The sequence below is a fragment of the Penicillium macrosclerotiorum genome (genome assembly GCF_028827735.1).
Source record: "Penicillium macrosclerotiorum strain IBT 26536 chromosome Unknown utg000002l_segment0_segment0, whole genome shotgun sequence".
NCBI lineage: Eukaryota > Fungi > Ascomycota > Eurotiomycetes > Eurotiales > Aspergillaceae > Penicillium > Penicillium macrosclerotiorum.
The window spans coordinates 179941-199383 of record NW_026643082.1 but is presented as its reverse complement, the minus strand read 5'-3'; the positions used below and the strand labels follow the sequence as shown (position 1 = coordinate 199383).

The window sequence follows — 19443 nt, the reverse complement described above, 5'->3', positions numbered from 1 at the left end:
CCCAATGCACTAGCATATTTCATGCAAACTAAATGTGAAGAAACTCATGCCAGATCTCTATTGTTATCATTCAAATCACCATGTGTGTGGCAGTCTGCTCCGCCGCAACTTTGTCAGCTCTGGCCTTTTCAATGAGAATATGGGATACTTTGATTTCGGCCTCTTCCGCAGATGTACAGCCTTGCACGGAAGCAACCACTTCCTTATTGATAACCGCAGAGCACTGGTATGTGGCGGCCCCACCTTTCACTTCCACTCTCCTAGCTTTGAAAGCAAGACTTCCAGCCGCCTTCATGAGATCTTGGGCCTTGTTGCGCGGGTGCTTGACATCAACGCCATCGGAAATGATACGGCGCAAGTATGGTAGCAGCCCGATGCGCTCGGCATAGGCTGTGCAAGCCTCAAGGCTGCCCTGGGAGTCGACGAAGATCGCCCCAATTGTGCTTTCCACAATATCAGAGATGAACTTATCTGCTCGCAGAATGGCGAAGAGCGCCCATGGATACGTCTGCGAGGAATGCAAGGCGTTTTGAATCTCCGTGCGGTACACCTTATATCTTTCTACGCATGCATCGCGCGAGGCTTTGATGACCGGCCCATTGAAACGGAGAAATTGCCACAGCTGGATTTCCTTGGAGCGCGTAACGAGATCAAGGTCTCCTGTTGATGTTTTCTCCATCTCTGTAGTTGTATCTAGGACAGAGTGTTCCAAGCAGAGAAAGGCTAAGAGATTTGCATTCACCACAGCATGCTTGATGAGAGTCATCTTGCCCTGTGAGATCTTGTGTGGATATGCGGCAATCACAGAGACAACGACCATGTCAAGAACAGCATCTCCAAGATATTCAATGCGCTGGTAAGACTGAGTGATGGTATCAAACTCACAGGATGGGTGAGTGAGTGCTTCTGTCAGGAGAGATGTTTGTTTGAATGTATACCCGATTAGCTTTGAGATACAATGTTCATTAATCAGCTTGAGCTTTGGCGTGTCTGTCGGATTTATAAATGATGGGATATTTTTGGTGAACAACGTGATCTCTGGGAGAAATCTATGGAGGCAGGCTTGTGCCTTTTCCATCCCACCGTCCATATAAGCAGCGCCAATCACTGCTTCGACCACATCGGCCAATACCTTCATGGAGAGCTGTCGTTTGCCAGGCTTCATCAACACCCTCTTGGACACCAACGGGGCATTCCATTTGCGCGGAGTGAAGCGGTTAGTTAGGATAAAGCTATCCAATCCAGTATCAAGTGCAGCACGAGCGAGACGTTTGTTCTGGATAAGCTTGTCCCGGCTCTCAGAGAGATAGCCTTCATGCCATTTGGGCTGCAGGAAGAAGAGCTGGCAACTGACGGTGAATTTCAAGACAGAGTCTCCAAAGAACTCATATAGCTGGTAGTTGGCTGTAGCTTGAGCAATGGGACTGGTGATCGCTGTCAAGACGTGCTCAATCTTCGAGATTTTTGCGCCTTTCAGAATGGTGTCATTGAGCTTATGAGCGACCATAGTGGCTTCAAAGCGGTCCAGAATTGCGGATATGAAACGTCCGAAGATAGCAATCTCGGAAGGCAGCCTGTCTACTGTGCAGCCTGCGGCTGGTACAATGTGGGTCTTTGGGGTCGCCATCTCGCCATCTTCTCCAGCCGTCGCAGTATTCCAGTCCTGCAGCAGGTTTCGCCGACGAGGAAGGGACTGACACTCTATCTCAACGTGAGTCTTCTGGTCTGTTCTAGAAATGACCCACTCTCTGAACAAGCGAGGTTCGCTGTATTTTGCTGTATCTCGCACGATGCCAACCAGCGGACGGGTGGGATCTTGGGCATAGATATCCAAAGCTTTGTCCGTGCCCTGATATTTCTGGATCCATTCCTCGAAAGTTCCGGGTGGAGCCGTGGGGACAAATAGGGCCACAAAATCCTTCTCGGGTCCATTTACTCGCGATGAAGGTGCTTGAAGGTATATAGAAGTGATTTCCCTCATGGTTTGAAGAGTCTCCGTGGTGAAGTCCATAAGTCGCTGCGGATCAGTCAAGGATACTTTCAGAGTTTCATCTTTACTCCAGTAGAATGTCATATCATCCGGCATAGGGGTCCATTGGGGCAACACCATTGACATAAGAAAATTCTGGTTCACGACTCCCTTGTGCGATACGGTGATATTTGTCTGGTGGGGATCAGGAGACACCCATATATTGGCCAAGTCCATATATGGATCGTATTGTTCCGAACATTCGATGACTGCTGGTAATTGAGTGTCTTCTGTGAATTGTAAATCGGGCTTTCGAGTGAGGGGCAGGAGATTGTCGTTTACCAGACCGTATTTCCACAATGCCTTGTACGCTTGGAACGCTGACTCCTTTCTGGCTGCACGCTCAGTTCGCCACCATCTCCTTCCTTGTGTCTGGCGAACGGCGGGGTGAACTGAATTAGGAAGAGTGACCGTGCTCCGAATGAGACCTCTAGGATTGTCCTCAAATGAAAACGATGGACGATTGTCCACAGATTCATCTACAGGTAGCACAGCACAAAAATGGTGCAGGTGTTGCATTGCATCATCAGCGGACAGACGTGCGCTGGTACGTGGTAATCAGTACGTTTAGTGAGAGATCTCATCAGCATGTACAAACTCACCTTGTAGAAGGCACAATTAGCCAATCATCAACATTCTCCTCAATTCGCTCGAGTTCCAAGGCCTTCTGACGCACTCTCTCGTCATTCTGGTATGCTTCAATCATAGTTCTTTCTAGTTGCTCCCATTTGTAGAAGTCCAATGAGTGATCTTCAGTCGACATCACAATCGCATAGGTAGATTGCTGATGCCGGGCCCGGCCACGACGCTGGACAAAGGATTTGAGATTTGATGGCTTGTCGTAGCAGATTACCAAGCTGCAGGAGCTAACATCCAAGCCTTCCTCCAAAACATCGGTGGCAATAATCAAGTTTCTCCGCCCGGCCTTGAACTCGGAGAGAGTATCCCGTTGCATGTCGCGAGTCAGGAGATCACCGAGGTAATCCTTACGGGAACTGTTACTTGACCAGCCCACGTATGGCGCACAACGGAAACGATCTTTCGTTGCAGGATGGAGTGATAAGAGACGGGCCAGAACGCTCACTGTAACGCGCCGCCTCACAAATATGAGACCGGAGAATTTAGGGCGATCCATCTTATCAAGAAAAGCAAGCAAGACCTCAAGTTTTGGGGAAATATGAAAGCTTTCTGCTTCATTGTCTGCAGGAACTGGCATCCCAAGCAGAAGCTCGAGGAGATAGACTCTTTCAGCACGGTCTAGACCTGTCATAGAGTTGTCCTCCTCTATGGACCTCCGAAGCTGGTCAATCGAAGCCTGAATGAAATAGTCTGTGGCCCAGCCACCGAGCTCCTCGTACATATGACGGCTGCGCTCGATTAGCTTGGCAAGTTGCTCGCTGCAAAATGTTTTCCCGGTTTGTGATAATAATTCTGCACTTCCTTGTGACTCCAATTTATAGCGTAACATCTCCATGTACGGGTCTTCATGGATGTCGTAAGCTTTTGCGCAATGTATCAATGAATACAGCAACCGAGTCCCTAACATTGGTTGTTCTGTAGTGCATTGCTTGTAGCGAATGCATTCCAACTGCGGTCTGTGAACATGTTTGAGAAGCTCCGACCGATGCACTCGGGGAGTTTTGCATACCGCATCTAGACTTGCTTCAATAGCCCTTGAAAAGGATCAGTCACAATCGATTGTTCTAGGATGCTATTGCTGACGGACATACTGCAAATCTTGGGGCTTGTATCTCACTATGGGGCTCGCTGTCAGCCCTAGAACTCGAGGAATTGCATCTGATCCGGATTTAAGACGTGTGGGGTGGTAGTGATATTGCATGATTTTTCTCGCCGGATGGCCACCGGTGCAATGATGAGCTGTTATAGTATCAATGCAGTTAACAATGATGCGCGTTTATACCTATTACCATTCGTTTATTCTTGCGGAGGAATATGTACCTTCGTCAAAAATAAGTAGAGCCAGCCGCGCCATTCTCACAAATCCATGGTTCAAAGCATCCGAAAGAACAGCGTACGTTGAACACACCACACGGACGCCCTCTAGCACGCTATTCCAAACAGCTGGCTTAGTCCATCGGTCGACATTATCTGCTCCCGTGAGCACCCGCGTCCTGATGGACGGGATTTGCGAGGCAATGACTTCGTGCTGCTGGAGACACAGTGCCACAGTCGGAGCGAGAAACCAAACCAACTGCAGCGCATCAACACCGATGAATCAATATGTGATGCATGAGGTGTGGGGGTGTGGGTATCGCATATACCTTTTCGGGAGCACATATCTCTAGCTCAGCAATGATGCGTAGTACCGCTCTAGTGCCCGCGATGTAATTAGGGTTGGGAGCTTAAACCAGGTAACGGCGGGTGTCATACATATGAGTTTTTCCACTACCGGTATCCATCTGGCCGGAAAAAGTGTGTTAGAGGTTGATATCGGTTAGGAAGTTAGCGACAGATTGAATGAAATCAACCTTACAGCGACAATGATATTCTGCTGAAGACTGGCCTGCAGCATCTCCAGCTGGTATCCGCGGGGTCTGTAAGCTGTCCCATTGCTTCCAACTAAATTGGATGGACCCGAATGGGGAATATCAAGTCCATCATCCATTTGGTCTATTCAAAGCGAATGTTGACGCAGAAAATCAATGCCAATCATCTTCAGGATAGGGAGTGGATGAAGATTCAACATTTGGAAGCAAAGCGTCTTTCAGAAAATGGAGGGCACTTGTTTGCACCCCACTACGGTCGGCGACAGTGCCCGTTGCGCCAATCAGAGTGCAGATGCTGGGCACAGCAAACAAAGAAGGGGAGGACGTTGACAGGGAGTCTGTATATAATATGCACAGCTAACCAATAAGTCAAGCACTTCTGAAATTCATTGAAACCTATATAGCTGTTTCTGTGAGAGACTTTGAGGATTTGTGTATAGGTTAGAAGGAGAGAAGGGTCGCTTACTTTGAAATGCTGCCGATCTATATGGAAACATCAGGAATAACCCTCGTCTTTAATTATTCGGATCAAATTCCCCTACATTTAGGCTGGTGGAATAATTACAATAGTTAAGACTATACTGTACCGCCTGTCTTGCAATACTTCATAGGTGCATAGGGACACAAAATCTTGATTTCAGCATCGTCCAAAAATCTCTGAGCCCTCAAAGCTGTAAAGGTGGCCAGATATTAGGATTCTCGATGTCTGTATGTATACAACTCAAACTAGTATCTTCCGGTCTTAATGCAGAGGATGGCCATTACATTTATGTGGGTATAGCAGGATTGACTCCTATATATTGTTGGACCTAACTACATAGATTCCAAACCCTAAATACCTACAGGGAAATGCTCTGTCGATCTATTGCATATATTCGGGCTATGACACTGATGAAATTATTTTGAACTTCCAGTTGGTGCCCAGGCAGGATGTGTAGAAGCAGAGATATATTACTATATGTCCTAGAATGGGGTATCCATGGTTATATATAAAGCTCGTTCCAGAGCAAAGCATACGCGGCTTTCAAGTAATGTACACAAAGAAAGAAAGAATTCCACCGAGGCCATGAGGCACCATGTACCAGCAGCAATTACACCCTTGCTTGTCAGTGAGTGGAGCTATAAGCCCCACGAGGAATTGGAGCCTGGCTACAGCGACCTGGTTCGCGCTGTATCATTCCATGTATCACGGTCGAACCGCATAGGTGGATTTTCAAAAGCTTAGATTCGTTCAGTAGGCATGACCTGCCCATCGTGCTCCCCAGTCTCCCGTGTGGCAAATCCACTTTCATAATGGAGGCTGATGTCGGTGGTTTTCATGATGGCGCCTTCCTCAACTTCAGGGAGGATATTTTCTTCGCTATCCTTGCCTTCCAAGATACTCATTCCAGGTGTGGGGTGTCGTGGTCGAGCTGTGCTCTTGGAAGAAATGGAGTATGAATGTAGTTCAGTTGATTTGATTGGTTTATTGGAGTGCTGCTCAGATGAAGACCTCACAGTTGAAACAAGTCTTTGAAAAAGAATTACCAACAGTGGTCTGATAGGGGGAATAGAGCCCACTATAAGTACGACCCATTTTTCTGTCCTAGAAAGAAGCCACTTTTAGTGGGAATTCCGACGTCTTCATCCAAAAGGCTTGACATACTCATTCCACGTAATCAACTGTGCGATATAATCTAAACAGGTATGGTCAGCGCATTGGCAAATTATGGCACTATTCCATAAAGAGATTGACCTAACTTACATGTGACGTCCTGGGTCTCAGATAGCACACGTAAATACTGAAAAAATGTCAATCAATGGGCAAGTCCATGTAATTTAGGCTGATAGCTTGATAGCGGGGCATTTGCGTACTGTGGTTTTCACAATCGAACAAACACATGCACTGGTGGACCATTAGCACATTAACAATCAATTTTCGGGAATGATATTATCCATACATAATACCGAAGCCCATGAGAATACAGAGACCGATCTTGACACGCATATTGAGTCGTACAGTCCAGAAAAAAACGACCGGATATAAGGCAAGGACCAAATCGCAGAATGCCGACCAACCTGTATACAGAAAATTATCGTTGTTGGCGATTTGATTCAAATACATGTGCATCTAGAGGGGAGAGAACGAACTGCCTTGAAAATAAGCCGTGTTCTGATTCCGCAGTCGTCCATCGCATGTCCCGGGTAGCGTGTCATGCCAGAGTTTTGCGCGTGGCGAGCACTGTGTCATGATCATACCAATGGTAATACAATTGATGACGAGGTTACTGACCGCCGCGCTCCATAACAGGATGACTCGACCTCGATGTTCAGGACCATGAATTTGCTGAAGGAATGCGACAATAGCCAGCTTCCCTGACGCTATGGCGAAAATGCCGAGGGCCTGGTTCATCCAGCTCCATTTGATTGCAGAACTGATCTGCCCCGATGTAAGTTTATCTTGGTGAGCGCCGATACCATAGTTGATGCTGATTGTGAGAAAGATTAAACTGGTGATTGCAATGACCTGTTTGATGGCCAAGGTTTTATTTGTTAGCACCTTGAATACCAGGCATGGGGAACTGTAATACTATACAAAGGTAAACAAGGCAAGGTAGAGGTCCGACCGGATGTGCCGAGTGATTCTCCAGGTAGTGTAAATTCGCGCCAACAAGAGCAGCAAGGCAATCGAGCACTCGACCCAGGTCACGACCAGAAGAGTCGTGCCATAACCCTCTGGAGCTGTGTAGGCCACCATGCTTACCCTGCCGTTGCCAGCACGAAGGCAAGAATGGAAGAGGCGGGCAGGGGGCAGGAAGAAGGATGCAAGGTTGAAAAAGTATCCATGCAGCAGACAGCCAGATGGCCCTTTCATGCTATTTTTGCGTCTATTGGGAGTTCAAAGCACAATGCGTTGGACCATAATGCAAATAACGCTGCTGATGAATATATGGCGGTAATACATAGAGCGCACTTACATATGCCACTCCAACCCGATGCAACAAGGAACACCATCCAAAACTGCCACTGTCTCACTGGAGTGGAAAGTATTATAATCCAGATTATTTGTGGCTTGGGGGAGTAGGAAGGTGCGTGGAACTACGATGTCAATGCTCATTGTCCCTGGCAGGGATGGAGAGTAGCGATGGATAATTTATTTGTGGACTGGGCGCCCTATTTGCGTAGTCCTGGCCCATCCTGACTGGCTGGATGGAATGATTGCCGCTCACCCTTGATGCAGGATGTACATGAATGGGTGCATGTGTGAGCGACTTGTTGGAAAATTGAGTCCCTCTGGTCCCTTGCTAAGCAACGATCACCGGACAAGTGGAGAACTGTCGTACAACATGCATAGAGCCACGCACCACTCAGACCGCGTGCCCGGGTTCATGGTTACATTACCGGAGTTTTGCCCGAGGGATGGGGAGTGACGAATGGAACTTGGTGATCGCAATCGGGGTGAAGGGGTCTAAGGGAAATGTGCTATGTAAGTGGTGTTTGCGAGAATGAAAGCCTTAAAAAGGCACAGTTGGTAGAGCCATCAATACTGATGATTGAATACTTCGAAACTCAAAATGGCAGGGATCGGCGAGAACGGCACCGCGCACAGGAATGCATCCAAGTCGCGTGGACGAGTCGACATAACTTGTAACTCAAGTCGAATAGCGGGCACAGTATTTTGTTTCGAGTATACATACATATACGGCAAGGCCATAAACTGATTATGATGAAAAATGATACGCTCCGCTTCTCATCGCTCTGCTCTGTGCATTTGCTCCTTTGGAAATTAGGGTTGGAGGCTTGACTGGTGTGTATAATTGTGTATCAGGTGCCCCCTTCCAAGAAAATGAAAAATGAAGAGGCAAAGAGCAGTAATATGCTAGAGGACTCTCTAAGACGCGTCAACTTGCGTAATAGGTGAAATGGACGAACCAAATCCACCCATGCACTCGAACAGTCAGCAGCATAGAGCGTACTAGTGCTAGCTTCCCCGTGAAAGTCAGTTCTGATGGCTGCTCAGCTCCGTACTTCTGCATACCTATCTAAATCTGCACTAAACCCAGTTTGCACTGGCCCCGGATTTCAAATTTATTGTTGTGACGCTTTCCCCACACTCTCCTGTGTCTCTCTTTCTCTTCCCCCCACGCTACCCCACTGTTATTGGACCAAGTGTCAATCAATAATTCGATATATAATTAGGGCTAGAGCCTGAGCCAGCCAGAAATCTGGCGGTTGATTCTTTATCCTCGCAAACTCTACTGGGGCGCCTAAGAAAGCCTCATTTTACGACACACGGCAGTAATTGGATAATTTGGTATATATCTTTTTCATCCATCTGAAACTTATTCGGCTCTGGGAAAACCCGCGAATAATCGTGCTTCTTGTGGAAAAATATGACAATTATCCACCCTGAACACCATTGCGACACCGAAACACTCAAAGTGAGCCCCGTCTTGTTTTTACCGTCCAAATGGCTTCTATTGCAGACGTAGACGCCTTCGCAAAGGAAGTTGCGTATATTTATCACTGCTGAACAAAGTCGCATAGATTCCAAGCTATCCTAGCAGCTGCTTACATTTTCTACGACACATTCAAACGGATGGTCCATCTGAAAAGGCTGCTACGTCGGAAGTGGGCCACCTAAATGTGATTATCGTAGGAGCCGGCCTCGGTGGTCTAGCGACCGCCATCGCGCTCGCACGAAAACAGCACCGAGTCACCATTTACGAGCAGGCCCATCGACTAGCCGAGGTAGGACTACACTATGGAGTGATACGGGATGCAAGTTACCTCTAAAATTCAAGATAGAGATTAACATGAATGATTTATCCAGGTGGGTGCCGGCATCCAAATTCCTCCGAATTCAACTAGACTATTGCTACAACTCGGCCTGAGTCCCTACTTAGAAAAGTATGTCAACGAACCAGAAAGTATTCTGATGCGTCGTTGGCAGACTGGCGATGTCATTGGCCGGACGAGGCTCGATTCACAATTTCGAGAGCAGTTTGATGCACCCTACTGGGTCATCCACCGAGCCCATTTTCATGAAGCTATGCATGAATTGGCTATGGATTTAGGGGTGACTGTGAATCTGGCATCTAAAGTTGTTTCCTACGATGTGGATACGCCGAGTATCACCCTTACAGACAAATCAACCGTTTCGGCGGATCTGGTGGTCGCTGCTGATGGTATATCACCTCGTACAAACGAAAGACAGTATCCAACGTGCACATCTCGCTAATAATTTTGCTAGGAGTCAACTCCGCTGCTCGGCAAGTAGTTCTGGGAGGAGCCAATCACCCACCCCAAAGGACGGGATTTGCTGCGTACCGTGCAGTGGTAGATATTGAGCGCATGAAAGCAGACTCAGATGTGGCTTGGATACTGGATCAGCCGGCATTTAATCTCTGGTAAGCTATTAATACTCCAGCGGAGTTCCGGTATTTTGGTTTGCGTCGACCAACAAATGGTCCTTTCAGGCTCGGAGATAATAGACATGTCATGACTTATGTGATTGGAGCCGGAAAATCCTTCAACATGGTCCTGTCACATCCCGATGACTCTGATGGGACCGGCTGGAACCAGACTGAAGAAGAGACCCTTGCCAATATGCGGAAAGAATTTGAAGGATGGGATCCAGTGTGAGTTCTTCCACCGAATTCCCATCTATTTGAAATTTAGAGGACCGCTTGTTTGATTAAAAAAAAACAAAACAATTAGATTGTCCAAAATTATTCAAATGATCGACAAGACACTCAAATGGCCACTTTTCAGTGGTTCAATCATGAATCGATGGATCTCCGGAAAGCTAGTTGTGCTCGGCGATGCTGCCCACGCCATGCTTCCCTATATGTCCCAAGGTATGAATATTGACTCTCAATTAATTGTATACCCAGAGAACAGCCAGTTTCTTGTATTGACAGATAATTTTTTTTTCTTTCGTCTCTCCTTGCAGGGGCTGCCATTGCCGTTGAAGATGGAGTTGCTCTCGCCCAGAGCCTGAGTAAGATCAAATCAACAACGCAGATTCCACTGGCTCTCTCCGTGTTTGAAAGCGTACGAGTGGAAAGAGCAAGTAAAATGCAGGAGGCTAGTCTTCTGAATGGGAAGCTGTGGCATTTCGCCGATGGTCCTCTTCAGCAGGCCCGCGATGCTGCCATGCGACCGGAGGTTGAGAATCGGCCTTTCTCCCACAGTCCAAATCAATGGAGTGATCCTGCGACACAGATGTGGTGTTATGCGTGAGTTTTGCCTTTCTTAGTCCTAACACTACGCCTCCTTTTTTCATCCCTCCTGTAACACCTTGATAGATATGATGCCGAGAAAGAGATAGATCGGGAGTGGGATCGTCGGGCTCAAAATAAAGTGAATAGAGGCAGTGCGGGATTGCTGTAGTTAGTGGTATGGTGTGAAACCCACAAATCTATTTGATGAATCTATTGAATCTTCATTCAACTTGTTTGCTCTCGCTCCAAACTCCTTTAGCCTTCACAAATACCTTCATAAATACCCCTCGATGCGGCTCTGCTGTCGGCCCTTTCTTTTTCCGGTCGCCCGCTATGTCCCAGACGAAAAGTAAACATCCTCCCCTTTCACTCCGCTATCAATATTCCAAGCAGCACATAGGCCAAACTGGTTATTCATCCAATCTTTCCCCACAGGCTACCTAATAAAGGCTTGTCAAGTGATTTCGAGCTACCGCCACCGATGCATTGTCTTCAGGGTGCTGTCCGCTATGTCATATCGCGTCGCGCAAGGCAATCCCGAGGCTCGAACAAACTGCACGAACGCGGCGCTTCTTCAGCCCGTTTGGGTGCTCCATTATCGTCCTATTTATCAAACTCAATCCCTTCAAACGTTGCCGCCACCGTTCTGAAATGTTTGCAATTGAATGCATCCTCACTTCCATTAGACGCGGAGAGCATGCAGATCAGATGTTCTTTCCACCCACATATTGCCCAGTCCGTCTCCACCATGGCCCACTTGGTCCCCTGTTCACCCGTGGTTGTTGAGGTCGAGGGAGCCAACTATGAGCAAGAGCCAGACCATCGACGCAAACTTGAAGAGCAACTGGAATTGATCCCGCATAATGCGACTTTCTTACGAGTGGAAAAAAACACCCCATCAGACACGGAATGGGGGATTCTCGGCTCTCATTTCTCCAACATCCAGAATTTGGAGTTGATAGCCGGGTTTGACGAACAGCTAAATGACAAGAAGATGCCCCTCCACTGGCCTTTAGAGCGACTCCAGCTGAGTGATTCAGTATCCGAGTTACTTCAATCCCACCATGTCCAGGCAGGCTTGGTCTCGCATCTGAGTCTCTTCTTCACATCTGGCCTCCGTTTCGAAGGCCCAACTAGTAATGAACTAAACAATGAACATAAAGCCGCTATTGGCCGTGGGGAAGCCAAGAGGAATATTATCACAGTGAATGAAGGCACTCCAGATGAAAGGCAGCTTGAAATAACCTATCTGCCTGAGCTTGTCTCCAACTACATGAATCGACACATGTCTGACCTCGAACGAACCATAAAAGAGGCTCCAGAAGGCCCTTTCAATATGAAATCTTTGGAAATTTGGGAAAATGATGCGATCGATACTTTCAATCGTATGACTATGTCTCTCCCTCATCTTGTGAACAACCTTCGCTCTTTGCGTATTCGGTCCACCAGAGGCTTGGATTTCAATTATACTCATGAAAATGCCTTTCGAGAGATCTTGCCACAGCTGAGTAATCTGGAAACACTGAATTTGACGGTTGGAGAAGTATTTGAAGACCCAGAGTACCTTCCAACTCTGCATCTGATCCTACCGCCGAACTTAAAAACCCTGCATTTCCGTGGCCCAGCCTCATTGTGTCGATCAACGCATTGGCCTGCCTGGGTCCAGCTTTTTGGGTCCAAAAAATTCCTCCCGAAGTTACAGAACCTGGCCTTCGTCTTAGATCTTGATTATCAGGAGCACGGGGAACCACCTACCAAAAAGGAACACAGAGCTCCTGCAGCGTTACTTTATCAAGCCCGGGTGGCTTGTCAGCCCATCTATGACGCAGCTCGCCGTCGTGGAATCCAACTCGACGCCATGCCCGTTGAACCAGAGATCAGTGTGCTGCGGCCAGTCGACAATCGATGGTGATAAAAACTTTCATAAGAGACACAATCTCCTCATGTAACATATCTATAAGCTCTTTTAAAATATTATCTCCATTCAAATATCACCTCTCAGCTCCAAAATGCTATCTTGGTACATTGTTATCTGTGAATAGCTTGAGAATTTTCTATTATCATATATATTTAGTACATTTTTATCCAAATAAACCACTTCATTTGATATTTAGTTCACAGTGCCCTAAAGTACTTGGCTAATGCCTTGTGATTGGTGTTCGAGTTTCTCAAACAGCTCATGGAAAAAGGCTTCCTGTACTTGTGAACCTTTGGCGGTTGTCACAAGAGGAGACGGACTGGATAAAATTAGCTATATTCTTGAAAGGTGCATAGTAGAGACTCTTGACGAAGAAGGGAGCCAACCTTTTCACTCGACAGTTATCAAGATATTGGCCATTACTCTCCTTGCCCGAGAGAATTCCATGAACTAAAGCCCGGCTTCCATGCTCGGTACTACGAGCTAACAGACACTGTGCCAAGCGGTATCCTGTACTGCTGTTCTCACGCATCAATTCAGATTTGCACCAGCTGGGATTCGGTGAGTTGACAATCACCAATGGCTCCTTGCTCTCTTTCAATCGGTCAGCTAATGCCCTAACCCCAAAGAGGACCAACATCTTTGACAAAGGATATCGCCCAGCCATATTAGCACTTTCTTTGCTATTCAGATGAGCAAAAATTCCCCCATCATTATGACTGTCAAATTCTTGTAATGAGACAAAATTGTGCAAAGCCGAATTCACAATAGAGATTCGCGGAGTAATACCGAATTTTGCGGCAGACTCTCGCAGTTTAGGCAACAATAAACCAATCAGTAAAAATGTGTTCACCACATTGACTGTGATTGTTCGTTCATTTTCTTCCACCAAGCTGAAGCTAGTTGTTGCCAGGCCAGCATTCGCCAAGAGCGCATCGAGACGGGGGAGAGTGGCTGCACGCTGTGCAAATTTATGGACTGAGAGAGAACTATCCATGTCAAGCTCCCAAACTTCAATCGAGCTGTCTTCACGACCGGTGGCTTTCAACAGTTGCAGTCGCGCAGAATCGCCCTTTTTGCAGTTTCTGACGGCCATGATGAGGCGATGTACACCGAGACGAAGTAAATGTTTGCTGGCTTCATATCCAAGACCTTGGTTAGACCCGGATACAATAATAGTCCAGTCACTCAAATTGCCCTCTGGTATGGGGAGGTTCACGAATATATTCGAATATAGGATCGATACCATGCTTTTCATAGTAGAAAAGGACGCCATTTTGAACGTGAGACCGTGCGATAGATTGGAACTTGTCATAGGAGTAAGTAATGGAGATAATTCAGAGCATGAGAAGATTTTGAGGCCTGCCATTTATATGTGCATTTAAGTTGATTACATCCATAGGGAGATATTAACTCCGCTGTGCGGGAATGACCCAAGCCATCTATGTGTTGTGATCTATTCAACAATAAGTGGGTCCATCCGAGCGGACATAATAACCCCGCTCCGTTGCCTCCGCTCCGTTTTAACTCCTACGACATCCGGGCGTTCCACAGCTCGGTCGGTTATGAGTTCGCTCTAATATTCCATGAACCTATTCAACCATAGTGCTTGTAAGAAAGGAAGTGATGGATATGCAATCGCGAAGGGTGGAAAAAAGGAATAGACCACCGGTCTCCTGCGAGCCTTGTCGAACTCGAAAGTACGTACATCTATTCGAATCTTGTCGTTGGAACCACCTTCATAACCAAGTCATAGATCGAGATGCGACAAACAGCTGCCATGTGATTCTTGTGTCAGGCGGAAGCAAGAAGGTACATGTCATTATGCAAGTAATTCTGAACGGCACAAACCAAAAAGTTCAAGCCAAGGCAGTCTAAATGAACGACTCAGGCGAATTGAGGATTTATTTACCTTATTTACGGAGGCAGGAATGCAACCTATCTTTAACTCTTCTGGTGATAAGGGAGAAATTTCTCAGACATCACATCCGGGATCGAACTCAGATGATCGCTCTTGGAAGCTGAACATGAAAAGCGCACCTGAAAGGGAAACACCTCGGTTTCTCGATGACCAGCATGGTGAGGCCGCCTATGTGGAGCCGAGCCACTGGTTGTCCATCCTACAGGATATCAAAGATATACGTTCAGAGCTACCTTCGAATGGCTTGTTTCCACCTACAGAGGCAGCAAGTGAACAGGATCCTCTAGGATTGGAATCAGACCTTGCTTTGGGGTTGTCGTTGGACCATACTTTGACGATCGATGATGTTATAAGCTTTCTTCCTTCACAGACTACTTGCGATATGCTACTATCTCAATATTTTAATTCACGATTCATGGTTCTTGGTATGTAATATGCTTACAGAAGCTTAGATCTTATCTGATGAGAAACTTCCAAGGAATCGTGCATTACGGAACGTTCCGCACTGAGGTAGGAGTCAAAGGTCGTTAGCGGGTTCGCTGCAGATATTAACCCGGAATATAGTACCAAAACTTTTGGACCTCTCCTGGCAACACTAGCCTTGCGTGGCTTTCTCTGATGCTTGCTATCTTGAGCATGTCGATAATATTACGAAACAAGCCAAATTCCCAAAGAGACTCTTCCCAGCAAATACCCTCTATAGGTTCTCTTCAAAAAATGACAGCCCAGTGCCTCATATCTGCAAACTACGCCAGTGCAAGAGAAAATGCAGTGGAAGCATTGCTCTTGTATCTCCAAAGCCGCTTCATGACCCAAAATTGCACCAACAGCCAACTATGGCTTGAGTTTGGTACGTTAATTCGCCTGGCATTTCGAATGGGTTACCATAGAGACCCTAGTGGGGCTTCTCGCATCTCAGAATTAGATGGTGAGATGCGACGACGCACCTGGTTGCATATTTTTCAGATCGATGCCTTAGGGTCATTCCAAATGGGTCTTCCCAGTATGATTCCGACGGAATTCTGTGACACCCAACCACCGAGAAATCTATATGACAGTGACATCACCGTTGGTCTGGAAAGTCTGCCACCTTCGAGGCCTTCCACGGATGTTACACCGATTCTCTACGCGATTGTCAAGTCTGGTATTATGGGTGTTTTTAAGAAGATTGTTGCGCATACTAACTCTCTCTTCCCCGGGATATGAGGAGACTCTGGCACTAGATTGTGAAATGAAAGAGACATATCAAAAGATTCCTGAAACCTTCCGTCGGAGAAATATCAGTGAATCGTTTATGGACTCATCTGACATCATATTGGAACGATGTACCATAGAACTACTCTATCTTAAGGGTATTGTTGTTCTTCACCGGCGCTTTCTGCGACATGAACCCCATAACTTGGCATTTGAATTGTCTCGAACATTTTGTCTCGAAGCAGCTTTGGATATTCTAGCTCGCCAGGTAGACATCCACCAAGCAACTGTCCCTGGTGGCCGCCTTCATGAAGATCGCTGGATGGTCACTTCACTGACTATTCATGATTTTCTGTTAGCAGCGATGATTGTATGCCTTGATCTTTCCATACGAATTGAGTCTCCGGAGAGAGGCAATGAAGAAATTTCAATATCGAGGAAGTTACAGGCACTTGTACTATCTCACCAGCTGTGGGCTGGCGATGACTCTCCACAGTCACGTCTTGCGGCACTCACATTGGACTTGATGATCCAAAGGGTCAAGGAGGTTCAATTGGGTGGCAATCGAAATTCCCAAACGACGAATAAGGAGTCGCACTGTGTTCCCGAATTTGAGCTTCCGTATATTGAAGCTATGTCTGATATTATTGATGACCCTGAGTCTCTAGACTGGGTAAGTATAGCTTATTTCCTTTGCGGCCGCCTGTTGTCTTGCTAACTAATCAGTCATTGCTCGATCAACTTTTGCAAAACCCTGGGAAAGCCCCATTCGAATGAATAGTACTCTTTAAGTTTAAATACAAACGCCCTATTCAGCATGAATGTTATGGGGTTTGCTATAGTCGTCAACTACAATATTGTCGAATTGGGTGCACCAGTGAAGCGACAAAGGCCGCGAATCATGCTTGCTTAATCAAGCCCATTGTAAAAGACAAGATGGCGCGGATATAGTACTACCCTGCCTGTTGCGATTATATTCAAAATGGAAGGCTTCTGTCAGTCAATTTCTAGTATACATAACGGAAGTTCAGGTTCTCCTGGTCAGTCTTATCCTCAAAGGCGTGGACAAGGTTCGGGTCCGCAGCGCTTAGACCAGCAGCGGCAACCATTTCGTCCTTCCTCTTGTTCTGGCGGATGAGATAGAATCGCAAGAAAATCACCGCCACGGTCATGCAGGCATAACAGGCGAGATGGACACTCCAGGCAATGTGATACCGAGGGGCATCCCGGTCCAGGAACACCTGGGGGCCTGTTTCAATGTCTTCTTAATATCTAATATGATTTTTGGGGTTATAGAGCGAAGAACCTACCAATAGCGTTTCCAGCTGCCCATGATACAAAGGTTGCGGCAACAACAGTGGCTTTCTTCGTTTGTCCGGCAATATTGCGAGATACCATGGACAGTGCCAGGGTCTGACTCGACCTTAAATTTGAAGTCCAGTGTAAGTATATACGATCTTCATCATATAGTGCAGGTATATCACCTACCAGAAACTGAGGCATATGTAATAAGAGATAAGCAAGCCAACCTTTGTGGCTAGTGTAGTGTTTGGAACAGTCATCAGAACTATAGTTCCAATATATGATCTGCAAGTTCATGATTAGCGAACAATGATTCATCCCTTAGTATATACCGCAATGCTTACGGGATAATAAATCCTAGCATGACTAGCAAGTTTTGCTGGTACTTTTTGACTAGCCAAGCGGAGGAGAGCAGGATGCAAATGATGTAGAATCCCAATACCATGGCGAGCAGCTGGCTTTGTAGAGTAGTGAACTTGAAGCTCGTGAAGATAATATTAGCAAACGCACCCAGGCCACTGGTTGGAAGGGTCGTAAAGAACTGGATACTGCAATAGCACCAGGTCTGGGGGTCGCGGAAAGCCTCCCACATCTGGTAAGCACGGAATTCCCTGTTTTGGATACCCGTCTGGTTAGAACGTAGACGCTCAACCATCTTATGCTTGTCCTCTTCGGTGAAACACTTCGCACGCATGGGCGAATCGGGCATCCACCAGATGACGAACAGGCCCCAGAGCACGGATAAGCAGCCGTAGGTCAAAAACAAAGCTTGCCATGACTTGAGAACCTTATCGCTTCCAATCAAGGTAAAGCAGTAGGCCAGAAGGCCACCGACGATCTGTTGGGCTCCGTTCATCATGTACCAGAAGGTTACCGTCTCCGCCTGTTCCTCACGCTTGTACCACATCGAGGATAGCAGCACAAAGGTCGGCTGACACACGGCTTCAAAAATACCGAGTAGACTTCGCACAATCACTAGACCTGTGAAGTTATGGCAGGCTGAATGTAGGGCTAAGATCATACCCCAAAGGCAGATGTTGATACCCAAGTACTTGGCGATGGGAACCCGCTGGATAATCCAGTTGGTTGGGTACTCGACAATCAGCACGGCGATGTAAATACAGGTGGTCAGCCAGGAATACTGAACAAAAGACCCAAGCGTTAGCAAATCAATGTGCTTTCTCCATGACGATCCGGAGGCAACGCGAAGCACGAACCTTCTGTCCACCTTCCAGGTGGGCATCCTGTTTGATTCCCATGATGGAAGAAAATGACAGTGTTCCCTTATCGAGGGCTTGGAGGAAATAGGTGACAATCATGACAGCCAAGACACGGCGGTCGATCATGCGCTTAAGACGCTTGTTTTCCGCGGCGTCAATCTCAATCTGACCGCGGCCAGCGTACATTTGAATCTATGGGGTTGGCCATCGCCTTTAGCTATGGACTATGAATCATTGCGCTCGGATGATGATGCTATTGGGTTCAGCGCATACCTCCTTATCAACTCGGTCATAATCCATGTCTTCTTTCTGTAGCTCATCGGGTGGGAACAGAACCCGCTCAACGTGCGCGATGTCCTTCTGGATTTTTGTGTTACTCATTTCAAGGGACTGCTGCTGGACTGTCTCAGTCTCAATCTCCGATGATTTTCGCTCACGAGGAGCCATTGTGAAGGGCCTTTTATAACGCGCTTTCCCGCGGATCAGGAGTACGATATCACGGGTGGGAAGGGCACGATGAGAGACCAGAAACCCCGAGCACCAGGACGGAGCAGTCCTTTTAACAGGGGGTTCATTCTCACTCTCTTCCTTACTGTTTACGAGAGTAGTGGGCCAAGACTCCTAAGTGCCGTCCGCTGACCAGTGCAGACCACGGTCAAATCAGCCAACGTCGCCTAATCCGACGGAATTAACCGACAGTCAACCGATAGTCCAATCGTCGGTGCCCAGCCTGTCTTTCCCGGGGTTTCTTGGCAGAGCGGAGACCGATATTTGGGCGTTGGGGTATCTAAACTTTGACCACTTTGAGCACGCGGCGGGTCGGGGGAAGTCAGACTTTGAGGGGTTAAGCTTGTTCCCCCACGAACCGGGGTAGTTTCACCCGAAATCGGCCCACGTCGCCCCCACGAAGGACAGAGGCCCTGAACCAGAAATCAACGAAGAAACAGGAGGAATGAGGTGAATAAGGATGTCTGATCGGTTTCAACCAAGCGATGCCCATCTCCTCGAATGAGAGTTCGGTGATCCTCCACCATCGCATTTGCAGAACCTCCCCCATGTCCGAGATGCAGCGCGATGGTGGATCTCGCTTATGATTGTCTGGGGATGACTCGGCTGGTGATAGCCCGAATACAGGCTTGGCCGGGG

The 19443-nt window shown here is 47.2% G+C and overlaps 9 protein-coding genes across 9 annotated transcripts; 4 read left to right on the top strand and 5 right to left on the bottom strand.

Annotated features, from left to right (window-relative positions):
• Nucleotides 1–70: 70 nt before the first annotated feature.
• Nucleotides 71–4655, bottom strand: N7462_001230 (putative RNA helicase/RNAse III; the record flags this gene model as incomplete). Its single annotated transcript, XM_057072956.1, has 7 exons — nt 71–2573; nt 2632–3702; nt 3760–3907; nt 3989–4241; nt 4312–4360; nt 4421–4449; nt 4524–4655. The coding sequence occupies 7 exons, from the start codon at nt 4653–4655 to the stop codon at nt 71–73; spliced, it is 4185 nt and encodes a 1394-aa protein (XP_056936597.1).
• Nucleotides 4656–5757: 1102 nt separating this feature from the next.
• Nucleotides 5758–6523, bottom strand: N7462_001229 (uncharacterized protein; the record flags this gene model as incomplete). The annotated part of the gene is made up of 2 exons (XM_057072955.1): nt 5758–6046; nt 6477–6523. The coding sequence occupies 2 exons, from the start codon at nt 6521–6523 to the stop codon at nt 5758–5760; spliced, it is 336 nt and encodes a 111-aa protein (XP_056936596.1).
• Nucleotides 6524–6646: 123 nt separating this feature from the next.
• N7462_001228 (uncharacterized protein) lies at nt 6647–7273 on the bottom strand (the record flags this gene model as incomplete). Its single annotated transcript, XM_057072954.1, has 2 exons — nt 6647–7004; nt 7107–7273. 2 exons carry the CDS (start codon nt 7271–7273, stop codon nt 6647–6649), a joined length of 525 nt encoding a protein of 174 aa, XP_056936595.1.
• A 1119-nt stretch (nt 7274–8392) lies between these two features.
• Nucleotides 8393–10161, top strand: N7462_001227 (uncharacterized protein; the record flags this gene model as incomplete). The annotated part of the gene is made up of 5 exons (XM_057072953.1): nt 8393–8426; nt 9176–9267; nt 9350–9704; nt 9770–9926; nt 9996–10161. The coding sequence occupies 5 exons, from the start codon at nt 8393–8395 to the stop codon at nt 10159–10161; spliced, it is 804 nt and encodes a 267-aa protein (XP_056936594.1).
• A 139-nt stretch (nt 10162–10300) lies between these two features.
• N7462_001226 (FAD-dependent oxidoreductase) lies at nt 10301–10761 on the top strand (the record flags this gene model as incomplete). The annotated part of the gene is made up of 2 exons (XM_057072952.1): nt 10301–10376; nt 10472–10761. The coding sequence occupies 2 exons, from the start codon at nt 10301–10303 to the stop codon at nt 10759–10761; spliced, it is 366 nt and encodes a 121-aa protein (XP_056936593.1).
• Nucleotides 10762–11490: 729 nt separating this feature from the next.
• On the top strand, nt 11491–12654 carry N7462_001225 (uncharacterized protein; the record flags this gene model as incomplete). Its single annotated transcript, XM_057072951.1, has 1 exon — nt 11491–12654. The coding sequence occupies one exon, from the start codon at nt 11491–11493 to the stop codon at nt 12652–12654; it is 1164 nt and encodes a 387-aa protein (XP_056936592.1).
• A 213-nt stretch (nt 12655–12867) lies between these two features.
• On the bottom strand, nt 12868–13936 carry N7462_001224 (Short-chain dehydrogenase/reductase SDR; the record flags this gene model as incomplete). The annotated part of the gene is made up of 2 exons (XM_057072950.1): nt 12868–12979; nt 13047–13936. The coding sequence occupies 2 exons, from the start codon at nt 13934–13936 to the stop codon at nt 12868–12870; spliced, it is 1002 nt and encodes a 333-aa protein (XP_056936591.1).
• Nucleotides 13937–14591: 655 nt separating this feature from the next.
• N7462_001223 (fungal specific transcription factor domain-containing protein) lies at nt 14592–16552 on the top strand (the record flags this gene model as incomplete). The annotated part of the gene is made up of 5 exons (XM_057072949.1): nt 14592–15006; nt 15060–15091; nt 15146–15725; nt 15805–16448; nt 16502–16552. 5 exons carry the CDS (start codon nt 14592–14594, stop codon nt 16550–16552), a joined length of 1722 nt encoding a protein of 573 aa, XP_056936590.1.
• Nucleotides 16553–16782: 230 nt separating this feature from the next.
• N7462_001222 (uncharacterized protein) lies at nt 16783–18744 on the bottom strand (the record flags this gene model as incomplete). Its single annotated transcript, XM_057072948.1, has 6 exons — nt 16783–17024; nt 17086–17198; nt 17264–17362; nt 17422–18218; nt 18295–18489; nt 18571–18744. 6 exons carry the CDS (start codon nt 18742–18744, stop codon nt 16783–16785), a joined length of 1620 nt encoding a protein of 539 aa, XP_056936589.1.
• Between the last annotated feature and the right edge of the window lie 699 nt (nt 18745–19443).